The 14,813-nt window shown below is 35.4% G+C and overlaps 1 protein-coding gene across 1 annotated transcript; it reads left to right on the top strand.

Moving 5' to 3' along the window:
- The first annotated feature begins 13,475 nt into the window (after nucleotides 1-13,475).
- Nucleotides 13,476-14,426, top strand: LOC118912076 (olfactory receptor 52K2-like). The gene has a single exon (XM_036884865.2). It carries the CDS (start codon nucleotides 13,482-13,484, stop codon nucleotides 14,424-14,426), a length of 945 nt encoding a protein of 314 aa, XP_036740760.1. The 5' UTR covers nucleotides 13,476-13,481.
- Nucleotides 14,427-14,813: the final 387 nt, after the last annotated feature.

The following is a 14,813-nucleotide window of genomic DNA, read 5'->3' as shown; positions in this document are numbered from 1 at the left end:
TTTTAGTTGGATCAATTTTAAAAAAGGCTCAAGAATATGTGGAAATAAAAGACATGAAATAAGGAAAATAACTAACTGCTCTTATTTTCACAAGGTGAATAACATTTATTACCCTGAAAGTTCATGTATCTACTATATGTCAGGAAATTTCAAAAATTCTAATTCAACAATCTCCTTTCAAAAATAAACAAACAAACATGACAGTGTGTAGGTTCCAGTTTTAGTGTTATGTCTGCTCAATTTTCTAGAGAACTCTTGATAGAAATGGAGTGTATTTCATAAAATAAGCCAATGTCTTGTAGTCTATTAACTACTATAATTAAGGTCATAAATTCCCATTCTCTTACTTTGTAGTCATTATTACTAAATTACCAGGCCACCATGTGCAATGAGTCTGCTTCTTTGATTAGGTGACTTGGAACCTAGTACCAAGACATATGAATCTGAAATTTTTTATTAACAACAATGTTTAAATACTCTGATTTTATTCCAGAACCAAAGGACTTATTTCTTTCTTTATTAATATTGTTTCCCATCCCAGTTATCCACCTGTCAGTAGTTTTTAAAATAGGATCCATGATCTGTGGTCCTTTTTTATGTTTTGAATCTATAAAAACTGTTTTTTGAAATTTGTGCTCCTAAACTTTTCACCTACTCTTGCTTATTACACACACAAAGAGTACTATCTCTGGATTCACCATACTTAGTTTATAATTAAAATATGGAGAGGGTGTGAAATTTTCTACTTTGGAGAAATAGACATATTTGGGCATTTTTCACTGACTTCCTACCAGATGCCCAAACTAAACACAAATTCTTACTTTGGTAGGAGTTAGACCTAAAGATATTTTTTCCAAGTAGTCCAATTGCTTATTGGTTAAGAATCCAGGCTTTGGAGTTAGACTGCCTGTATTCAAGTCTAGTATTCTCTTCCTATTTAATTCCCCTTTGTTCAGTTGCCTGATATTTAAAAATTAGTGAAAATAACACTTATATAGCTATGTGAGGATTAAATGAGACATGTAAAGAAGATCAGTACAATGGCATAGAGGAAACAATAAATATTAATTATTTTAATTTTTCCCCAATGATTATAATTTCCTATTTCCTCCATCTCTTGTTTATTTAAAATGTTTAGGAAATACCCATTATATGTTTAATATCTTTGCAACTGTGTGATAATTGTATTTTTGATATTTATAGGATGGATATATTTTATTCCATTTTCTTAGTCACATATTTACTACATCTAGCAATACCTCAAGAAAGAACATTTACATTTTTTTCTTTTTCTGCTGAGTATTTTGCCTAATAGGATTCTATATCCATTGATAAATTTATTAAAGCCTTCTGGAAAATAAGATAATGGTATTAGAGTGCAATAGAACAGCCATAAGGCTATAGTGATTTTTCATCTCTTCTATTGATACAATCATTTAATCATTTATTCAATGACTCTTTCATTCATAATATGTGTTCAATAAATGCCTTTCAAATTGGATTAGGTTTATTTGGACTAATCTTCATAACACTTTTTTGTGTGTATCTATAGTCCATTATGTACATATACATGTGTGTGTATATATATACATATATTTTCTTGCATATGTGTGTGTATATGTGTGTATATAAATATATATAGTTATTCCATTATTTATTTAGTATGTACGCTTCCATTATTTATTTAGTAAGTTTCTTCTTCTCTTTTCCTTAGAAGACATTTACATGGAGACCATCATTATGTTATTTTGAGCCCTTTGATACTAGATGTATCTGATAAACATAGTAAATTAACTCACTTACCCTCTGTGAGTGCAAGGTTCCTGCAGTTTTCTCTGACTACTCAGGGTCTTCTAGCTCCCTCTTTTATCATAGTAACTAAGGAGATAGGATCAAATCAGGATTCTGTAGACTAGATTATAAAGAGAATAGGCTATATTATATTTTTTGGCACTTACATACTACCATGTATGTTATTCTCCCTTAAATACTCTTAAGTGCCATATGTCACTCCTACCTTTCTACTGCTGTTTATAACAACTCAGTATACAGCTGAAAGAGGTCTCTTCTGATGTTTCTCCTTGTTGACATGTATTTACATGTTTATATAAATTATGTTAATGTTTTATGTTAATAACAAAAAAGTCTGTGAATATCTGTAATATATCTGTCATTTATCTAGTATTACTGCTTATTGATGGCTTTTTAAAATTGTGATAAAATACGCACAATATAAAATGTATCATTTTAACCATTTTTAAGTTTACAGTTCAATTGTACATTCAAATTATTGTGCTATCATCACTACCATTTTTCTCCAGAGCATTTTTAATCTTCCCAAACTGAAACTGTATCCATTAAACATTAACTACCGATTCCAATTTGCCCCACCCCACATACCCTGGCAACTACCATTATATTTATTGACTCTGAATTTGGCTATTCTAAGTATCTCATATAAGCAGAATCATACAGTATTTGTCCTTCTGTGACTGCCTTTTTTCACTTAGCATAATATCTTCAAGTTTTATTCATGTTATAGAATGCATTATTTCCCTACTTTTATATGTTGAATAACTATATATATTTATATACACACATATACACACACATATGCAAGAAAATATATGTATATATATACACACACATGTATATGTACATAATGGACTATAGATACACACATAAAATATATAAATATACATTCATATCATCTATATATACATATATATAAATCTATTCATATCATACACTCATATCTATATCTATATATCACATTTTGTGTTTTCATTCATCCATGGATGGATTTTTGGGTTGCTTCTACCTTTTGTGAATAATGCTGCTATGAACATGGTTGTATAAATATCTGTTCAAGTCTCTGCTTTCACTTCTTTTGGATTTATATGCACAAATAGAATTTCTGGATCATATGGTAATTGTTTTAATTTTTGAGGAATAGCCATGCCTTTTTCCACAGGAGCTGCCTCATATTATATTCCCACTAGCAATGTACAAGGGCTAATTTTCTGTTATCCACACCAACAATTGTTATTTTCTTAAAAAATAAGTAATGGCTATCCTAACCAATATGACATGATACCTCACTGTGGTTTTGATTTGCATTTCCCTAATAATTACTGATGTTCATCATCTTTTTATGTGCTTATTTGCATTTGTATGTATTCTTTGGGCAAATGTCTAGTCAAGTCCTTTGCCCATTTTCTAATCCAGTCATGTTAGTGGTGGTGTCATTGTCATTGAGTTTAAGAGTTCTTTTTATATTCTGGGTATTAATTCCTTAAAAGATATGATTTGCAAATATTTTTTCCCATTTTGTGGGTGGTGTTTCTACTCTGTTAATAGTATCCTTTCATGTAAAAAGTTTTCATTTTGATGAAGTACAGCTTGGTTTTTACTTTTTTTGCTAATATTTTGGTGTCATATCCAAGAAATCATTTTCAAACACAATGTCATGAAATTTATCCTTTACCTTTTCCTATGAGTTTACAGTTTTACTCCTTCAGTTTAGGTCTTTGATCCATTTTGAATAATTTGTGTGTATATGTGTATGATTTAAAAGTCCAACTTCTTTCTTTTGTATGTGGATATCTGGTTTTCTCATCATCACTTGTCAAAAAAAAAAAAGAACTATCTTTTTCCCATTAACTATCTTGCCTCCCTTAATGGAATCATTTGACTATATATGTGAGAGTTTATTTAGGAGCTCTGTATTCTATTTCACAGGTCTAATGTTTCTTTTGTCTAGTACCATACCAGTCTGGTTACTGTACTTTCATAGCAAGTTTTGAAATCAGGAAATATGAGACCAAAACTTTGTTCTTCTTTTTAAAGATTTTTTTGGCTATTTTGGGTCCCTTGAAATTTCATATGAATTTTAGATTGGATTTTTCTATTCCTGCCAAAAAAATGTCATTCAGGCTTTGATAGGGATTGCATTGAACTACAGATCATTTTGGGTAGCACTGACATATTAACTATATTATGACTTCCAATTCATTAGCAGGGATATCTTTCCATTTATTTGTGTCTTCATTAATTTCTCTCAACAACGCTTTGTAGTTTTCATTGTACAAGAATTTGTCTCCTTCTTTTACTCCCATTTTATTATTTTTGATGCTATTATAAATGGAATTATTTAGTTAATTTCCTTTTCAGATTGTTCATTGTTAGTGTATAGAAATTCAGTTTTTGACTTCTGTGTGTTGATTTTGTGCCCCATAATTTTGCTAACTTGTTTATTAGTTCTAGCAGGTATGTTTGTATGTGTGTGTGTGTGTGAAATACAGTTTTCTACTTATAAAATCATGTCATCTGCAAACAGAGGTAATTTTGCATCTTTACCATTTGGATACCTTCTATTTCTTTTTATTGTCTAATTTCTCTGGCTAAAATTTCCAGTACTATGTTGAAAACAAGTCATGAAAATAGGCATTTTTTTCTTGTTCCTGATCATAGAAGTAAAGCTTTCAGCATTTTACCATTGAGTACAATGTTAGCTGACGGCTTTCATATATAGGCTGTATCATGTTGAGATTGAGGTTGCTGGTGACTTTTCTTTTAATTAAGGTATCATTGATATACAGTCTTATGTTCACTTTTCACATAAACAACATGGTAGTTACTACGTTCCCCCTTTTATCAAGTCCCCACCACATACCCCGTTACAGTCACTGTCTTTCAGCATAGTAAGATGCTATAGAGTCACTACTTGTCTTCTCTGTGCTATACTTCCTTCCCCGTGCCCCTCTACATTACATGTGCTAATCATAATGCCCCTTAATGACCTTATTCTTCCCTTCTGACCCACCCTCCTCAGTCCGTTTCCCTTTGGTAACTGTTAGTCATTTCTTGGGTTCTGTGAGTCTGCTCCATTTTCTTACTTCAGTTTTTGCTTTGTTGTTGTACTCCACAGATGAGTGAAATCATCTGACACTTGTCTTTCCCCGCCTGGCTTATTTCACTGAGCATAATACCCTCTAGCATCATCCATGTTGTTGCAAATGGTAGGATTTGTTTTCTTCTTATGGCTGAATAATATTCCATTGTGGATATGTACCACATCTTTATACATTCATCTACTGATGGACACATAGGATGCTTCCATTTCTTGGCTATTGTAAATAGTGCTGCAATAAACATAGGGGTGCATGTCTTTTTCAAGCTGAGCTCCTGCATTCCTAGGGTAAATTCCTAGGAGTGGAATTCCTGGATCAAATGGTATTTCTATATTTAGATTTTTGAGGAATCTCCATACTGTTTTCCACAATTGTTGAACTAGCTTACATTCCCACCAGCAGTATAGAAGAGTTCCCCTTTCTCCACATCCTCACCAGCATTTGTTGTTGTTTGTATTTTGGATGTTGGCCATCCTAACCGGTGTGAGGTGATATCTCACTGTGGTTTTAATTTGCATTTCTCTGATGATCAGCAAAGTGGAGCATCTTTTCATGTGCCTCTTGTCCATCTGAATTTCTTCTTTGGAGAAGTGTCTGTTCAGATACTCTGCCCATATTTAATCAGGTTGCTTTTTCATTGTTGAAGCACATGAGCTCTTTATATATTTTGGATGTCAGCCCCTTAATCAGATATGTCATTTATTAATATATTCTCCAATACTGTAGGATGCCTTCTTGTTCTATTGATGGTGCCCTTTGCTCTAAAGAAGAGTTTTAGCTTGATATAGTTCCACTTGTTCATTTTTGCTTTCGTTTCCCTTGCCTGAGGAGATATGTTCATGTAAAAGCTGCTCATGTTTATATTCAAGAGCATTTTGCCTATGTTTTCTTCTAAGTGTTTCATGGTTTCATGAATTACATTCAGGTCTTTGATCCATTTTGAGTTTACTTTTGTGTATGGGGTTAGACAGTAATCCAGTTTCATTCTTTTACATGTAGCTGTCCAGTTTTACCAACACCAGTTGTTGAAGAGGCTGTCATTTCCCCATTCAATATCCATGGCTCCTTTATCATTTATTAATTAGCCATATGTGTGTGTGTTTATATCTGGGCTCTCTATTCTTTTCCATTGATCAATGGGTCTGTTTTTGTGCCAGTACCAAATTGTCTTGATTACTGTGGCTTTGTAGTAGAGCTTGAAGTTGGGGAGCATAATCCCCCCTGCTTTATTCTTCCTTGTTAGGATTGCTTTGGCTATTTGGAGTCTTTTGTAGTTCCATATGAATTTTAGAACTATTTGTTTCAGTTCATTGAAGAATGCTGTTGGTATTTTGATAGGGATTGCATTGAATCTGTAGATTGCTTTAGGCAGGATGGCCATTTTGACAATATTAATTCTTCCTACCAAAGAGCATGGGATGAATTTCGATTTATTAGTGTCTTCTTCAATTTCTCCCAAGAGTGTCTTATAGTTTTCAGGGTATAGGTCTTTCACTTCTTTGGTTAGGTTAATTCTTAGGTATTTTATTCTTTTTGATACAATTGTGAATGGAATTGTTTTCCTGATTTGTCTTTCTCCTAGTTCATCCTTAGTGTATAGGAATGCAACAGATTTCTGTGTATTAATTATGTATTCTGCAACTTTGCTGTGTTCTGTTATTTGTCCCAATAGTTTTGGAGTGGATATTTTCAGGATTTTTATGTACAGTATCATGTCATCTGGAAACAGTGACACTTTAACTCCTCTTTACCAATCCGGATGCCTTTTATTTCTTTGTGTTGTCTTATAGCTGTGGCTAGGACCTCCAGTACTATGTTGAACACAAGGGGGGAGAGTGGGCATCCTTGTCTTGTTCCTGATCTTAAAGGAAAAGCTTTTAGCATTTCACTGTTAAATATGATGCTGGCTGTGGGTTTGTCATATATGGTCTTTACTATGTTGAGGTACTTGCCCTCTATTCCCATTTTCTTGAGAGTTTTTATGATGAATGGATGTTGAATTTTGTCAAATACTTTTCCAGCATCTATGGAGATGATCATGTGATTTTTCTCCTTCTTTTTATTTATATAGTGGAAGACATTGATGGATTTTTGAATGTTGCACCATCCTTGCATCTCTGGGATGAATCCCACTTGATCATGATGTATGATCCTCTTGATGTATTTTTGAATTCTGTTTGCTAATATTTTGATGACTATTTTTGCATCTATGTTCATCAGAGATATTGGTCTGTAGTTTTCTTTTTTTGTGGTGTTTTTCCCTGGTTTTGGTATTAAATTGATGCTGGCTTCATAGAATGAGTTTGGAAGTATTCCGTCCTCTTCTATTTTTTGGAAAACTTTAAGGAGAATGGGTATTATGTCTTCTCTAAATGTCTGATAAAATTTATGTGTGAATCCATCTGGTCCAGGATTTTGTTCTTGGGTAGTTTTTTGACTACTACTGATTCAATTTCATTGCCTGTAATTGGCATGTTCAGATTTTCTTTCTTTCTGGGTCATTCTTGAAAGGTTTCATTTTTCTAGAAAGTTTTCCATTTCTTCTAGGTTATCCACTTTGTTAGCATATAATTTTTCATAGTATTCTCTAATAAGTCTTTGTATTTCAATGGTGTCTGTATTGATTTTTTCCTTTCTTATTTCTGGGTCTGTTTATGTGTGGATTCTGTCTTTTTTTTATAAGCCTTTGTAGGGGTTTATCTATTTTGTTTATTTTCTCAAAGAACCAGCTCTTGGTTTCATTAATTTTTCTATTGTTTTATTCTTTTCAATTTTATTTATTTTTTCTCTGATCTTCATTATGTTCCTCCTTCTACTGACTTGGGGCCTCATTTGTTCTTTTTTCCAGTTTCAACAATTGTGAATTTAGACTGTTCATTTGGGATTGTTCTTCCTTGTTTAAATAGCTCTGGATTGCTATATACTTTCCTCTTAGAACTGCCTTCACTGCATCCCACAGAACTTGGGGCACCGGCCTTTGTTTTCATTTGTCTCCATATATTGCTTGACCTCTGTTTTAATTTGGTCATTGATCCACTGATTATTGAGGTGCATGTCATTTAGCCTCCATGTGTTTTGAGCCTTTTTTTTTCCTCATACAATTTATTTCTAGTTTCATACCTTTGTGATCTGAGAAGTTGCTTGGTACAATTTCAATCTTTTTGAATTTGCTGAGGCTCTTTTTGTGGCCTAGTATGTGGTCTATTTTGGAAAATGTTCCATGTGTACTTGAGAAGAATGTGTATCCTCTGCTTTTGCCTGGAGTGTTGTATAGATGTCTGTTAGGTCCATCTGTTCTAATGTGTTGTTTAGTGCCTCTGTCTCCTTATTTATTTTCTGTCTGGTTGATGTGTCCTTTGGAGTGAGTGGTGTGTTGAAGATGAAGACTCCTAAAATGAATGCATTGCATTCTATTTCCTCCTTTATTTCTGTTAGTATTTGTTTCACATATGTAGGTGCTCCTGTGTTGGGTGCATAGATGTTTATAATGGTTATATCCTCTCATTGGACTGACCCCTTTATCATTATGTAATGTCCTTCTTTGTCTCTTGTTACTGTCTTTGTTTTGAAGTGTATTTTGTCTGATACAAGTACTGCAACTCCTGCTTTTTTCTCCCTATTGTTTGCATGAAATATCTTTTTCGTCCCTTCACTTTTAGTCTGTTTATGTCTTTGAGTTTGAAGTGAATCTCTTGCATGCAGTCTATAGATGGGTCTTGCTTTTTTATCCATTCTGTAACTCTGTATCTTTTGATTCATGCATTCATTCCATTTACATTTGGGGTGATTTTTGATAGAAATGTACTTATTCCCATTTCAGGCTTTGGACTCGTGGTTACCAAAGGTTCAAGGGCAGCTTATTTACTATCTAGGAGTCTATCTTAACTCACTTACGCTATTATAAACACAATCTGATGATTCTTTTCTCTCTCCTTCCCTTCTTCCACTCTTTATATGTTAGGTGTCATAATCTGTACTCTTTGTGTATCCCTTGATGGACCATGGGTAGCTGGTTTAATTTTGCATTTGGTTAGTATTTACTTGGTCTACTTCCTTTGCTGTGGTTTTATTTCCTCTGGTGATAGCTATTTAGCCTTAGGCATCCTTCCATCTATAACAGTCCCTTTAGAATACACTGTAGAGATGGTTTGTAGGTGGTAAATTCCCTCAACTTTCACTTAACTTTTGCTTATCTTGGAATTGTTTAATTCCCCCTTCAAATCAAAATGATAATCTTCCAGGATAGAGTATTCTTGGTATGAGGCCCTTCTGTTTCATTGCATTGAATATATCATGGCATTTCTTTCTTGCCTGTAATTTTTCTGCTGAGAAGTCTGATGATAGCCTGATTGGTTTTCCTTTGTAGGTGATCTTTTTTTCTCTCTCTGGCTTCTTTAATGCTCTGTCCTTGTCCTTGATCTTTGCCATTTTAATTATTATATATCTTGGTGTTGTACTCCTTGGTTCCCTTGTTTTGGGATATCTATGGACTTCCATGGCCTGAGAGGCTATTTTGTTTCCCTAGATTGGGGAAGTTTTCAGCAATTATTTCTTCCAAGACCCTTTCTCTTTTTCTCTCTTTTTCTTCTGGTGCCCCTATAATGTGAATATTGTTACATTTGGATTGGTCACACAGTTCACTTAATATTCTTTCTTTACTAGAGATCTTTTTTACTCTCTCTGCCTCAGTTTCTCTGTATTACTATTCTTTAATTTCTATTCCATTTACTGTCTCCTCTACATCATCTAATCTGCTTTTAAATCCCTCCATTGTTTGTTTCATTTCAGTTATCTCCCTCCTGAATTCATCCCTTAGCCCTTGAATATTTTTCTGTAGCTCCATTAGCATGCTTATGACTTTTATTTTGAATTCTTTTTCAGGAAGATTGGTGATTTCAGTTTCACCAAGCCTTCTTTCTGGTGTTTGATGGATTTTGGATTGAACAAGGTTTTTCTACCTTTTCATAGTCCTGCAACGATAGAAGTGGTTGCTGGCTAGTGGAGCAGGTGTCAGCTGGGAGGATGAAGTCCCTTCCTGCTTGCCAGTCACTGTGCCTGTCTCTGATGTCTGTGCCAGTTAACTGCATGCAGGGAGCACCCTCTGGATGAATCTCCTAAACTGCTGTGGGCAGGGTGGCCTTCAGGATGGCCTAGGGTGATGGCAGGAGTTACAGGCGAGTGGCCCAGATTCTGCCATGAGGGCAAAGCCCTTTCATGCTTCCTGGTCATGTACCTGTTTCCACTGTCTGGGCTGGTTAGCCTTGAACAGGGAGAAGCTTCTGCGTTAAGCTGTGTAGTTGTTGTAGGCTGAGCTGCCCTCCATCTGATCTGCAGCAATGGTGGGGACAGTGGGTTTGCACACAGTTGCTGGTGGGGCAGAAGGAGCCACAGGCTTCTTATCATGGTGAGGGGCCTCTTGACTGCATTGTCAACCAGGGGGATAGGGCACCTGAAGCTCCTGAAATTTCCCAGCCTGCTCAGCTGAGTGTGCTAGAATGATTTTTCCACCTGTGCCTTCTCCTAAACCCTTGCCCCTTTAGCAGCCTTTCGACTTTTGAGAAGTCTTTTAAAGTGCCTGCTTTTCTTTTCCCAGGGCAGCCGATTGCGGGAACCTGTTCACAGTCTTAGTTTCTTCCTTTGATTTTCAGCCCCTCTAATCTCCAGAACATCATGCAATGTGGGTCTGTACTCCCGGGGTAGGTTGATAGAACTGGGTATTTAGCAGTGCTGTACTTCCACTCCCTCCCCTCTCAGATTCTCTTCCTCCCACTGGTGAGCTGGGGTGGGGGGAGTGCTTGGGTCATGCCAGGTCATGGCTTTTTACTTTACCCTTTTCCATGAAATGTTGATTTCTCCGAGATGTAGACTGGCTGGTGTACTCTTATGTATGGTCGTTCTTTTAGGATTAGTTGTATTTGCTGTATTTTCAAAATATATGTGGTTTGGGGAGGAGATTTCCACCACACTTCTCACACCATATTTTCTCCTCCAACCTGCTGGTAGCTTTTTATTACCCCCTTTCTAATATTTAAAAAGAGTTAACTAAGAGGAAAATACTCAGTCATTCTTTCTAAATCAACCAATTATCAAAGCCCTATATTATTATGAAAGGCATCTGTATTAGCCAGAATCTAACCAAGAAACAGAAGGCACTTGACTATTTAGTATGGATATTTTAATACTGATATTTATTTATACAAATTATCAAACTTCTAAAAAGACATACATTGAAAATAAAGATTCCTAGAAATCAGAAACTGCAGAAAGCCATACCAGCTCTAGGATGGGAAAACAGAGAGAGGTACTAGTAGTTTAATCATATCTCAAAGACATGAATCTCCCAGTGGAAGCTGAAACCATGGAAGTCCCCTCTGGAAGTTGGAGCCCTGGAGTAGATACAGTTGAAGAGAATGAAAAGTAGGGAGAAATGTTGTGGCTTTCTGTTTCTCTTCCCTAATATTTTCTTGCCATTGTCCTCATTGAACAAACCCAGCATAAGTACAGATGATCTGTTATCCTGGGACATATACCCTGAAAAGTCCATCCCTCCTGAAATACAGAGAAGGAGAGAAAGATGAAGGGGAACATATCATCCAATCTTTGCTTAACATCCCAACCAAAACACAAATGCTGATGTTCTTGTACATGGAGATAATGCATATCCTTTACTTCATCAATGTCCAATGGGATTCAGGAATAGGAACATGATGAGGAAATGCCCTGGAGTTTTAACTATTTTTCAGAACTAGACATAATTCATGTAGGTTACTTAATACTTGGAGGCATGTAGAGATATTAATATGATCACCATGATTAATTCATAAACATGGCCTCCCTGATATCCTCTATTCCTTCCATCTCTCATCACATATGTCATAAGATAGCATTAATCACAGCACCTACATGTGCTTAAGCACAAGAAGTACATAAATCAAGTTTCTAAGAGATCTGGAGTCTGGAGACCATCTCCTATTGGTTTCTAAGCTTAGAGCTCAGGTGGCATGGACACCACAAGATTGATTCCCTTCAAGAGACCAAATTATGCCTGGAGAGACTAGAGATATTAGTGAAACTACTTATAATTAGATAGCATTCTCATGAGAGGCCATATACAATATATTCCTTGTGGTCCTCTTATCCTCCAGCATAAGAAGTAAAATGGCACCTATTGTAGCTATAGCCAATATTAAGCTGAGTCTCAAGGTGAGCAATGAGATCACCTCACTGTAGAGGTAAGATAACCAGGTTATGGGTAGGAGAGTTGTACTTAAGGTAGGAAGGGAGAATTCAGTGCTTCCATGAGAAAGGAATGGTAGAGCTTAGGATGGAGATTCTATGTCCAGTCTTAAGTAGTGAAGACTCAGCACCTGTGTGGGGCTGTCTGAAAGGTAGATCAACTCTTGATTTGACAAAAAGTAATGTAGAAGAAGGAGATGGACTCAATATTTAAGCTGCGATATACACTTCATTCATAACTTTTGTTAACCTGGCCCTAGGATATAGTTATGAGCTACACTGGCCAAAATTTTATTTTTATTGTACTTATATTTACTCAGACTAAAAAGGATGGCTATATTATATATAATATATAATTATGTAAGCTCACTATATACTGATATTTGAACCAAAATAATGATTTATCAATTTAAAAGTTAGTATTATCAGGATGCCTTTACAAAACAGTTTTTCACACATTCCAAGGCATGCTCTCTGAGAAGCTGATGTCTGGGAACCAAGAGTTCCACTTGAAAGTTTGCTTGAGAAGCAAAATTAGTGACAAGTGTACTGTGTAATTGAATAATATATTATCCAGTTCTAGAAGAGTTTGATTGATCATTTACAAAAGAGCACAAATATATAGTAATCTGAATGTCCAGGTTTTCCAGACTTAACCATTTTCTTTATTGGCTAGTCCTTTACAAAATGATTTCTTACCATTCAGTTAGGTGATTTTTGTGAAGACAAGGGTCCCTCCTTTATTAACTCAGTGAATCACCTTTCAGTATAGGACCAGTTTGCTCTTACTTTGGATTTTTTGGCTTTTTGCCCCATTTGTTCTTTAGCATTTCCCAAGTCTCCTTTCCCTTATAATTATAAGCCATATCATTGGGAGGGGTTAAGAGGGGTTAAATATACGAATGGCTGATCTTATTCATGATGGTTAGAATTTCACTTTTTTAACTGTCTCAGATGGTAAATAATTATATCTTCATATTTAGCAATATCTTAATTACCTCTGTAATACTATGATACTACTAAGATATATCTAGCCAATTTAGACAACACTTCCTGAAAAAAGAGAATGAGATGGATAAATAGATGCATAGACAGACATACAGATAAAAAATACTCTTCTACTTAGTTTTCTTACCCAAAAAAGTCAGTCCTATATATTCAATGCATTGCAAGGTTGTACTATTGAAGAAATCATTCACTAGACAGTTGGATATTATTGGATGTCAATCTCTCTCCCAGCCTGTAATTATGAAAAAAAATTGGTATTGATATATTCATAACATTTGTGATTTTTAATTTGGATAGGATCATGGACTATCCATTGTTCCCATTATGTTAGGTGACAATAGGACCAATCCTCACCCTACCACCTTCCAACTGCTTGGCATTCCAGGACTGGAGGCTGTCCACATATGGATCTCCATCCCTTTCTGCCTGGTCTACCTACTGTCACTGATGGGAAATATCATCCTTCTACTAATTGTCAAGACAGACCGTAAACTACATGAACCCATGTACCTCTTTCTATGCATGCTGTCAGTGGCTGATTTGATGCTTACTTCTTCTACACTTCCCAAGATACTCAGCCTCTTCTGGTTCAATTACAGAGAGATCTACTTTGAAACCTGCCTCACTCAAATGTATCTTGTCCATTCTCTGTCTACTATGGAATCTGGATTTATTTTAGCCATGGCTTTTGACCGCTACATAGCCATCTGTCACCCATTAAAACATTCCACTATCCTAACACCTGCAGTGATTGCAAGCTTGGGTTCAGTCATTCTATTCAGAGGAGGCATACTCCTCAGTCCACACCCCTTCCTACTGAGGTGGCTTTCCTACTGTAGAACTAATGTAATCTCCCATACCTACTGTGAGTTTATGGCCCTGATAAAGCTGGTTTGCAATGAGACAAAAATTCGTAGAGCTTACAGCCTAATTGTGGCATTCTTGACAGGAGGATTAGATTTCATATTGATCATCTGTTCCTATGTCCTTATTCTCTTCACTGTCTTTAATCTCCCATCCAAAGCTGCCCGCCTCAAGACTTTAAGTACATGTGTCTCCCATGTATGGGTCATCTTAGTGTTTTATACACCAGCCTTTTTCTCTTTTCTTACTCATAGGTTTGGCCACCACATTGCTCCACATATTCACATTTTTATAGCCAATATTTATCTTCTTATTCCACCCATGATGAATCCCATTATTTATGGTGTTAAAACCAAAAGAATCAGGGAAGGATTATTTAAATTGTTAACAACCAAATGTGTTTGAAAGCTTATCATGCTTCTTTCAAGATTTTCCCTATGTCTTTTCTTCCAAAACTTTGACTGTAATGTTCTAGGTATGGATATCTTCTCTTTTTTTTTAATTCTACTTGGAATTTGCTGAGCTTCTTGTCTGTGAGGATTGACATTTTCAACAATGTGTGAAAATTTTCAGCTGTTATTTTTGTTCAAATGTTATTTTTGTCTCTCCTCTTATTCTGGCATTTCCTTTATAAGTATGTTTACATTTTTGTTGGTACCCTGTTGGTCTCAGAGACTGTTCATTTTTCTGCATTTTTTTCTTGCTGCTCTGGTTAGTTTCAATTGACCTATCTTCAAGTTTGCTCATTCATTTTTTTCTACTAGTTTAGATTTGCTTTTGAGCTCCTGTAGC

The sequence above is a fragment of the Manis pentadactyla genome, chromosome 9 (genome assembly GCF_030020395.1).
Source record: "Manis pentadactyla isolate mManPen7 chromosome 9, mManPen7.hap1, whole genome shotgun sequence".
NCBI lineage: Eukaryota > Metazoa > Chordata > Mammalia > Pholidota > Manidae > Manis > Manis pentadactyla.
The sequence above is the reverse complement of the archived record's forward strand: the minus strand, read 5'-3'. Positions and strand labels throughout refer to the sequence as shown.